General features: G+C 39.8%; 1 protein-coding gene across 1 annotated transcript in view; it reads left to right on the top strand.

Annotated features, from left to right (window-relative positions):
* Window positions 1-8151, top strand: part of LOC122540179 (dynein axonemal heavy chain 8-like) — a 1249383-nt gene extending 1241232 nt beyond the window's left edge. The window contains exons 91-92 of the mRNA XM_043675521.1: window positions 3273-3394; window positions 7773-8151. Coding sequence (XP_043531456.1) covers window positions 3273-3394; window positions 7773-8060 — 410 coding nt within the window. The 3' untranslated portion in view covers window positions 8061-8151. The remainder of the gene's footprint in view (window positions 1-3272; window positions 3395-7772) is intronic.
* The last annotated feature ends 1792 nt before the right edge of the window (window positions 8152-9943 follow it).

Here is a 9943-nt window from a genome sequence, read left to right as displayed (position 1 = left end):
ATCTTTTCCAGGATTTCCAACACCTCTTCTCTACATACCTCAAAGTCATCCATTCTACTTAATTGTGACTCAGTACTCACATTGACAACAATGTCCTGTTCCTGAGTGAATACTGAAGAAAAGTATTCATTCAGTGTCTCCCCAATCTCTTCCGCCTCCACACGCAACTTCCCCCTACTATCCTTGACTGGACCTATTCCTACCCTAGTCATTCTTTTATTCCTATCATACCTATAGAAAGCCTTAGGGTTTTCCCTAATCCTACCGACTAAGGACCTTTCATGTCCCCTCCTTGCTGCTTTTAGCTCTCTCTTCAGGTCCTTCCTGGCTACCCTATAACTCTCAATCGCCCCAATTGAACCTTCACGTCTCATCTTGAGATAGGCCGCCCTCTTTCATTTAACAAGGGATTCCAATTCCTTATTAAACCACGGTTCCCTCGCACGACCCTTTCCTCCCTGCCTGACAGGTACATAATTATCAAGGACACTCAATAGTTGCTCCTTGAACAAGCTCCACATATCATTTACACTCTTGCCTTGGAGTCTACTTTTCCAAGCCACACATCCTAAGTCATGCCTCACCGCATCATTAATTCTAACACCTGGCCTGGTTCGTTACCCAGAACCAAATCCAGTCTGGCCTCACCTCTTGTTGGCCTGTCTACATATTGTGTCAGGAAACTCTCCTGCACACATTGAACAAACACTCTCCTTCGCGCTTTTAAAGGGGGAAAAAACCTACCCAGGTAAGCTTACACTAACTGCTTCCGGGTCTCGGCTGTCCCTCTGGTCGTCGTCACTTCCCCCTGGTGCTCCCGCTCTTTCTGTGAAGAGAGAGTGAAAGAGAAAAAAAAAACAACGCTGCCCGCTACCGGTAAGTACTTTTAAAACCAAACGGTCTTACCTTCGCTGCTGCTCGCACTGGAAAATTTATTAGAATTATTTGAAAGTGTGGTAAAAGCATGGGTAAAGGAAAACCTATAGACATAGTGGAGATTTCCAAAAGACATTTAAAAAGTAACACAAAAAAGTTTACACCACCAGGTAAGAGCTCATGACATTAGAAAAGTAATTGGATAACTAACAGGAAACTAGAAGTAGGGATAAAGAAGTTATTTTCAGGTTTGCAAGATGTAGCTAATGATGGGGGTTGAGCATGGTGTTCCAGGGATGTGTGCTACCTATAACCTATAATGATGATTTAGATGAAGGGACAGGGTGCATTAGTGCCAAGTATGCTGATGTATAAGAGGCAATGAGAAAAGATGTTGTGGAGAGGGCACAAAGAGCATGGAGTAAACATTTGGCAGCTTGAGTATAATATTGGAAGTTGTGAGGTTGTTCATTGCAGAAGAAACAATAGAAAAGCAGAAAATTATTTGAAGGAAGAGAGATACTGTAGAATGCTGCAGTAAAAAGGGATTTGAGTGTCCTGGTACATGAATCAGACAAAGTTAGCATGCTGATACACCAGAGATTAGAGAGGCAAATAGAATGCAGTTTTTATTGCAATACAGCTGGAAAATAAAAGGAGGAAATGTCTCGATAGTGTATAGGACTTTTATCCAAAGAACTATGTAGATTTTTGGTTTCCTTTTTCAAGAAGATATATACTTGTATTAAAGGCAGTTCAGAATAGTTAACTGGAGTGATTCCTGGAGTGCAGGTGTTGTGTTATGACGAATGGTTGAACAGGCTGACCCAATACTTACTGGTGTTTAAAAGAATGAACTATGATCTTATTGAAGCATCTAAGATTCTGAGGCCACTTGACAGGGTAGATGCTGAGATGAAGGTTTCCCGAGAATCTATAACCAGAGGGGACAGTTGAAAAGTAAGGACCCTCTCATTTGAGATGAACATGAGGAAGAAATTTCTTCTTTCGGAGGATTTTTAATTTTTGGAATTCTCTACCACCAGGAACAGTGGAGGTTCTGCCAAGCAGACTCAAGGGGCTACATGGTCTACTCCTTATGTAGGTGCAATTGCAACATTGCAAAGACATTTGGATAGATACAGAAATGGGAAAGGCTGGGAGGGATGTGGGCCAGGCGCAGGCAGATGGGACTGGTTTACTTTGGGATTATGTTCGGCATGGACCGGTTCCAAAGAGTCTGTTTCCATGCCGAATGACTTTGTGACTCATACAGAGGATAATTTAACCAACATAGAAAGAGGCAGTCTTACTGACAATGTAAATAAGGAGTCAAAAGTGTACTTCAGGGTAAGGTATGCCAGTACTGTCTCATACTGTTGGTAAGGACAGAGATGGAATCACTGATCAGGGAACACAGCTTGTAGCTGGGACCAAAGACAATGGTTTCATTCTTCCAATATTTTGTTGAAGGAAAGTTTTGAACTACCTTTTTAATTTGTTTATCAAAGAACTCCAAACATTGGTGGTGTGGTGTATAGCAAGGAAGAAAGCCTTAGACTACGGGAGGATATAGATGGGCTGGACAGATGGGCTAATCAGTAGCAAATGGAATTTAATCCTAATGCTGGATAATTAATTAATTAGTTCTGCATTTCAGGAGGACTCAAAAGGCAAAGGAATAGTAGGACTCTAGGAAGTATAGAGGTTCAGAGGGACCTTGATGAGCATGACCATAGGACCTTGAAGACAACAGGACAAGTAGATAAAGTGATTAACACAACATATGAGATACTTGCATTTAATAGTTCAAGGGTCGAGATGTGCTGCTGGAAAAACACGGCAGGTCAAGCAGCATCCAAAGAACAGGAGAATCGATATTTCAGGCAAAAGCCCTTCATCAAGGAATCCTGAGAAGGAATCCTGAAATTGGCCCAGGATTCTCCTGCTCCTCGAATGCTGCCTGACCTGCTGTGCTTTTCCAACACCACACTCTTGACTCTGATCTCCAGCATCTGAGGTCCTCACTTTCTCCTCCTTTATTAGTTCAAGTAGTTGAATGCAAGAGCAAGGTGGGTATGAAAGGGTTATATATAACATTATTTAGGCCACAGCTTCAGTACTATGTGCGGGTTCTGATCGTCACACTATCAGAAGGATGAGATTGCACAAAAGAGTGTGCAGAGGAGATTTACCAGCAATGTCTTGGGGACAGTTAACATTGAGCAATAGATTTTAGCCTTGCCAAGCATGTCGACATCCTGTAAAGTAATTTTAAAAACTATCCAGTGACTAAGATGGAATTGGTTTGTATTCTACTTCTGTAAGAGCAGCAAGTGGATTTATTATCTTGTATAGAAAAGAAACAAAATAATTTCTGTTTATTCTGTACACAGGATTCTTAACTGCAATGAGACAGGAAGTCACACGTGCACATAAAGGCTGGGCACTGGACAGTGTCACTCTACATAATGAAGTAACAAAACTGATGAAAGATGAGATCAAAATACCACCCCCGGTTTGTATACAGTAAATTATAACGTGGTTAATTCTGTGATTTTTTTTTCATTTGTGGGATGTAGGATTCACTGACTGGCCAGCATGTACTGCCCTCCACTAGTTGCCCTTGAGAAGGTGGTGGTGAGCTGCCTTCTTGAATCGCTGTGGGTTGACTCACAATTCCGTTAAGGAGAAAATTCCAGGATTTTGACCCAGTGACAGTGAAGGAAAGTTACATTCTGATTGCATGGAGATTAGGCTGGTCTGAGCATTCTGTACTATGCTTTCAATTTATCTTAAGAGCATTCTGTTGGAGGGAGTCAGATACTGTCAGTCAGAGAATAGGGCAAAATAGGCCTGCTACATAAAATGGGGACTAGGAATATCAATGTTACTGACTATTGAGGCAGCTAAAGATATAAGAGCAGAAATTGGCCTTTCAACCCATTCGGCTAGCTCTGCCCATCAATGGGATCATAGTAGACCTGATAATCCTCAACTCCAATTTATGGTTTTCTCCATAACATAGAAATATATAAAATAGGAGTAGGGCATTCTGCCCTTCGAGCCTGTACCACCTTTATGTATAATTAGTCCCCTGTTCCTGCTTTCTCCCCATATCCTTCGATCCTTTCAGTTTGAAGAACTCTATCTAACTCCTTCATGAAAACATTCAACATTTTGGCCTCCAACTCTTTCTGAGGCAGATTCTTTCATTGTGTCTGCAGGTTCAAATCACAGCCACAAATCCCGAGCCTATTACAACTAGATCCTGGTGGAGCCCCAAATTGTTTCAACCAGATGAGAGGGGAGATTCCTGAAGTTATTACCATTCCAGATGGATTGCTCCTAACTCCTGGCTGAGGAGGGATGAACTGAATCCCTTTCTTTATATCCCACACTGTCAGTTAGTCACAACATTATGCAAAGAATCTCCTCCCTGTATACCTTCCTCCAAAATCAAATGAATTTGTATTTTAAAAGGAACCAATTTAACCAGGCTTTCTTGAGTTAACAAAAGAGTAAGTTTATTAGTTGCTAAATGTGAGAAGAAATAATAACACAAGTTAGACATGAGAAGTGAGTTCAAGCAAAATAAAAAGTCAAACATTGGATAGGCATATGGAGGATAGTGGGCTAGTGTAGGTTAGGTGGGCTTGGATCGGCGCAACTTCGAGGGCCAAAGGGCCTGTACTGTGTGTATTCTTCTATGTTCTATGTTCTATGATACACAATTCAGTCTCTGGGATGTTCATGAAGAGAAGATAGTGGAATTGATAGTGAAATTTAAAGTTGAACATTTAAAGACTCTTGGCTTTGCAGGTTGATTGAAATTGTTTTGTTTCTTTCAACTGGCTTGTTGGCCTCTCATATTTCTTGAATGAGATAGCCCTTTACCTGCAACATAGGGATGACTAGTGCACATTTTATTTTCTCTGTGATCTTTGCAGCACAGTGGTGCTTAAGCCCAAGTGATTATTAGTACCCCTTCTTCCATGGGTACATACAAAGAGGATTGGACTGGCTTTTTATCCAGGTTCTACTGTATTCTTGAAAGTAGAAGATACAAAAAATGCCTCGCTGTCCTTTCTGCTACATGTTCGTAGCCTGAGATAACAGGCAATTGCAGTTCATTTTGAAGTCCGCTTTCTTCCTTTTAAGGCCATTTCTTTGAAACCTCCTTATCACCTTGTCAGGAGCAACATTACAGCATCGCTCTTTCCAGAAAGCCTCTAAATTTACATCCTACAATTATTCTGGTTGTAGCAAACTGCTTTTTAAAAGACACGCTGGAATTAATTAGCAGTGCGCCCATTTGGGGTTAAGATGCATGGTCATGACACTTACCCACTCATTTCAAGTTCCTATCCAGTCTGGAGGAGATGTCCTTTACCCAGGCACACTGTCAGCTACAAAGAAACGTTTGAATCCACCAATTGTACAACCATAGCCATCTTCAAGAAACTGCATGCAGTTCAGATTTGTTAAAGGTAAATTGTCTTTGACTAAGGATGAAGTCCTTTGATAAATAAACAGAGTAAGTTTATGTTGTGTAGATGTAGTTTCAAAAATTACTTGTTAAACTAACATTATAATTTTTTTAAAATTAAAGGCTAGGCTTAAACAATAGGAACAGTGATACAACATTGAAAAGGGAAAGGGAAACAGTTTAGTGTGAGTAGTAATTTTTCAGTCTGGATGAAAGCGCACACTGAGGTCTCCCAAGAGTCATATTAGGACTATTGATACTTCTGAAACATCGTAATGACCTGAACTTGGATATAATTTCAAAGTTGATGAATGATGCAAACTCAGGGATGTAAACAGTAAGCATGAAATTAATCTAAGGAGGAAATAGAATGACTGGTTAAATTGGCAGACACTTGATAGATGAAATTTAACACAAATGTGTGATGTGATATATTTTGTTTGTAAGAATGAGGGAGGCAATATAAATTAAATGATTCAATTCTAAAGGAATTGTAGGAATCAAGAGATCTGTGAGCATATGAGAGTAAACCAGCTCAGAATATAAAGACAGATAGCAAAAATTTCTATAAATATATGAAATGAAAAGAAGTGGCTCAAGTAAACATTGGTTCTTTAGAGGATAAGAAGAGGGATTTAGTAATGGGATATGAGGAAATTGCTGAAGCATTGAACAGGTATTTTGTGTCAGTCTTCACAGTGTAGAACATGAATAACATACCAATAATCAACAAGGGGACGAAGGTCAATGAGGACCTGGGAAGAATCATTATCACGAAAGGGGGCAAGCTATTGGAGTTAAAGGTAGAAAAATCTCCTGGTCCAACTGGAATGCATCCCAGGGTACTAAAAGAGATGACAGGAGATATAGCAAATGCACTTGTGTAATTTTCTAAAATTCGCTGGACTCTCGGGCAGTTCCAGCAGATTGAAAAACAGCAAATGTGATGCCACTGTTTGAAAAAGGGGGTTAGCAAAAGATGGGGAAATGTAGACTGGTTAGCTTACCTTCTGTAGTGGAGAAAATTGTTGAGTCTATTATCAAGAAAGAAATAACAATGCATCTAAATAGAAATTGTCCCATTGGGCAGATGCAGCACAGGTTCATGAAGGGCAGGTTGTGCTTAACTAGTCTACTGGAATTCTAGTAAGACATTATGAGCATGGTGGACAATGGGGACCCAGTAGATGTGGTGTATCTAGATTTCAAAAAAAGGCATTTGACCAGGTGTCACACAAAAGACTGCTGAATAAGATAAAGATAGAAGGCATTATGGGTAACATATTAGTATGGATAAGGGATTGATTAACTAACAGGAAGCAAAGAGTGAGGAGCAATCAGTGCTTTTCTGGTTGTCAATCAGTGATCAGAGTGGTGTCTGAGGGATCAGTGTTGAGACTGCAATTATTCACCATTTGCAAAGATGATTTGGAGTTGGAGACCACATTTAGTGTGTCAAAGTTTGTGGATGACACTGGGATGAGTGGTAGAGCAAAATGTGCAGAGGATTGTGAAACTTTGCAGAGGAATATAGATACTTTAAGTGAGTGGGCAAAGGTTTGGCTGATGGAGTACAGTGTTAATAAATGGTAAGTAATCCATTTTGATAGGAATAACAGTAAAAAGGACTTATTTGAGTGGTAAAAAAAATTGCAGCTGCAGAGGGACCTGGGTGTCGTTGTTGAATGGCAGAGTAGACTCGAAGGGCCAGATGGCCTACCCCTGCTACTTGTTCTTGCATTAAGACAAGATGAGAAGACTGTTAAAATGTCTTTGGAATCCTTGGCTTTATTGATAGAGGAATAACATACAAAAGCAAGATAGTTCTGTTAAAGCTTTCAAAGTCTCTGTTAGATTATTGTGTTCAAATCCAGGCATTGCATTGTTGGGATGGTGTCAAGGCCTTGGAGAAAGTGCAAAAGAAATAATAAAGTATCACTCTGGACTGACAGACTTCAGTTGCGTAAAGAAACTGGAGAAGCTGGTACTATTTTCCCTAGAAGAGAGGAAGTTAAAGAGCAATTTAATAAAGCATTCAAAATTATGAATGGTTTTAAGGAATAAATAGGGAGAAATTATTTCTCAGGGCAAACAGTTCAGGTCCAGGTTAGACACAGAGATGAGGAGTCCAACGTATCATTAAAAAAAATGTTTTTGTTCTGCAGTGAGTTCTTGTAATTGGGAAGGTAATACCTAGAAATTTTGTAGGAGGAAATTCAATTAGGAATTGAATAAATATATGAAAGAAAGGAAATGACAAGGCTATAAGAGTGAACCCAATTGGGTATTTTCCAAAAAGAGCTGGCTGAAGAGCCAGTGAAATATCACCTTCTGTGCTGAAAAATTCCATGGTTTTGTCTTTCCTCTAGTTTTGTTAACATTCAGCCTCTGTCTGCTTGCCTGGCAGGAGGGAGTGTATATCTATGGCCTTTACCTGGACGGAGCAGGTTGGGACCGGAGAAATATTCGACTGACTGAATCAACTGCCAAGGTTCTCTTTACAATAGTACCCGTCATTTATATATTTGCCATCAATTCCACCGCACCCAAGGATCCAAAACTATATATCTGTCCAGTTTACAAGAAACCACAACGTACAGACTTGAAGTTTATTACTGCCCTCTGTCTGAGAACAGTTCAGCCACCTGACCACTGGATCCTGCGAGGGGTAGCTCTGCTCTGTGATATCAAGTAAAACAGCAGATACATAGAGAGAGTATGTTTTAGCTCCTGAATTCTTACAAAGTGCCTTATAAAATATAATAAGGCAATATTAAAGTGAAATGTTAAAGTAGTGCATTTACGTGTTCATATCACACTTTATAAAAGATAATACAAATACAATCTATTTATTATTTAATAAATCAATTCACTTCTACAAGATTGTATCATAGAGTATCTTATTTACTATTATGCAGTTTTTTAAATTTCATTGATCTAAGCAGGTAAACAGAATAAAAATGATTGCAACAAATAAGAAAAACAGGTAAAATATTTTCCAAACTTGTCACTGTAGGCCTTTGACCCAGCACTCCCGTTGGAATAAGACAACAGCTCGATGCATGCATGCAGGTAAGGATCAGCTGGTATCAGCACCCTCAGAGTTAATTTCATTTCAACACCATCCTCCACCCGCTTTGTTTCCAATAACTTCTCCCTTCTTATTCTATAAAACCATTCATGATATTTAAAGAGAATCTCCTCATAGCTCTTTGCTTTGTTTTTAGTTCTCCATTTTTTATATTAGTTTTTCTGACCATCGAAGAAACTTCAGTTTTTGCTGCATCCTGTATAATTTCTTCAAGAATGTATATGGTCTATGCTTGAAACCCAATTAATATTTGTCCTTTTTTACACACTATATTATTTACCAATTTTTATTTCCTGTTTATTTGGACTAATTTTCAACCACCTTTGTCTCTTCTTTCAGTTAAAAATCACACAACACCAGGTTATAGTCCAACAGATTTATTTATTTAAAAGTACTAGCTTTCAGAGTACTGCTCCTTCATCAGGTCACTAGTGGGGCAGGATCATAAGACATAGAGTTTATAGCAAAAGATCACAGTGTCATGCAATTAAAATGATATATTGAACACACCTAGCCTGCTGTTAAGTCTTTCATCTTTTAGAATGGGTTGCAGGTTTCAGTTCATTAATATGTAAATCCCAGAACTTCTTTTAAGTCACATTCTCGATATAACAAAGTGACATCTCAGCTTAGATAATGCATTAAAGGTGTCAGGTTAGAGTCTGTCTGTATCTCAATCTTGAGTCAGACTGGTTGTACTTCCAAAGTAGGAATATATAATATGTTATTTGGAATGACTGCCTACATTGACTGCCTGCAGGTTGTGTGCTTTTTGAACAAAAATAGATGTGTCCACAAATACAATTCTGCAAATGCAAATTCACCCCATAGATTTATATGTATGTGCACCTGTACATGTCTGACAGGGAGGGAGGGACAGAGAGAGTGAGAGAGCGAGTGTGAGTGTGTGCAGGTGAGTGTGTGCACATGTGCATGCTTGGTATAGTGTGTGCATGAGTGTGATGGAGTTTAAGCCTGTGAGAGGATAGGTGCGTGAGTGTGCGTGAGACTATGTGTGTTTGCGTGTGTGCGTGCTTAGTAAAGTGTGCGTGAGTGTGAGTGTGAGAGGATGTGTACGTAGGTGTGAGTGTGGGGGTTGTATTTGTATGTGTCTGAGAAAGAGCACGCATATGAGAGAGGGTCTACTTGAGTGTGTGAGTATGTAAGAGTGTGTGTATATGAGTGTTTCTGTGTGTGTGAGAGAGTGTATAGTGTAGTGGGGTCATCTGTAGTGGGGTCTTCTGAACCCAATCTCCCAGTTGAGGCCATCCTCATGGGTACTGAAATTGGATATGCAGCAACTCTCCGTTGTTGCACCTCCTGAAGTCCGCCTTGGAAAATGGTCACCCGAAGATCCAAGGCCAAATATCCCTGACCGCTGAAGTGTTCCCTGACTGAGACGGAACATTTCTGTCTGGCGATTGTTACACGGTGTCCATTCATCCGTTGCCGTAGTGTCTGCTTAGTCTCACCAATGTACCATGCCT

The sequence above is a fragment of the Chiloscyllium plagiosum genome, chromosome 3, assembly GCF_004010195.1.
Source record: "Chiloscyllium plagiosum isolate BGI_BamShark_2017 chromosome 3, ASM401019v2, whole genome shotgun sequence".
Lineage (NCBI taxonomy): Eukaryota > Metazoa > Chordata > Chondrichthyes > Orectolobiformes > Hemiscylliidae > Chiloscyllium > Chiloscyllium plagiosum.
This window is presented reverse-complemented; position numbering and strand designations above follow the sequence as displayed.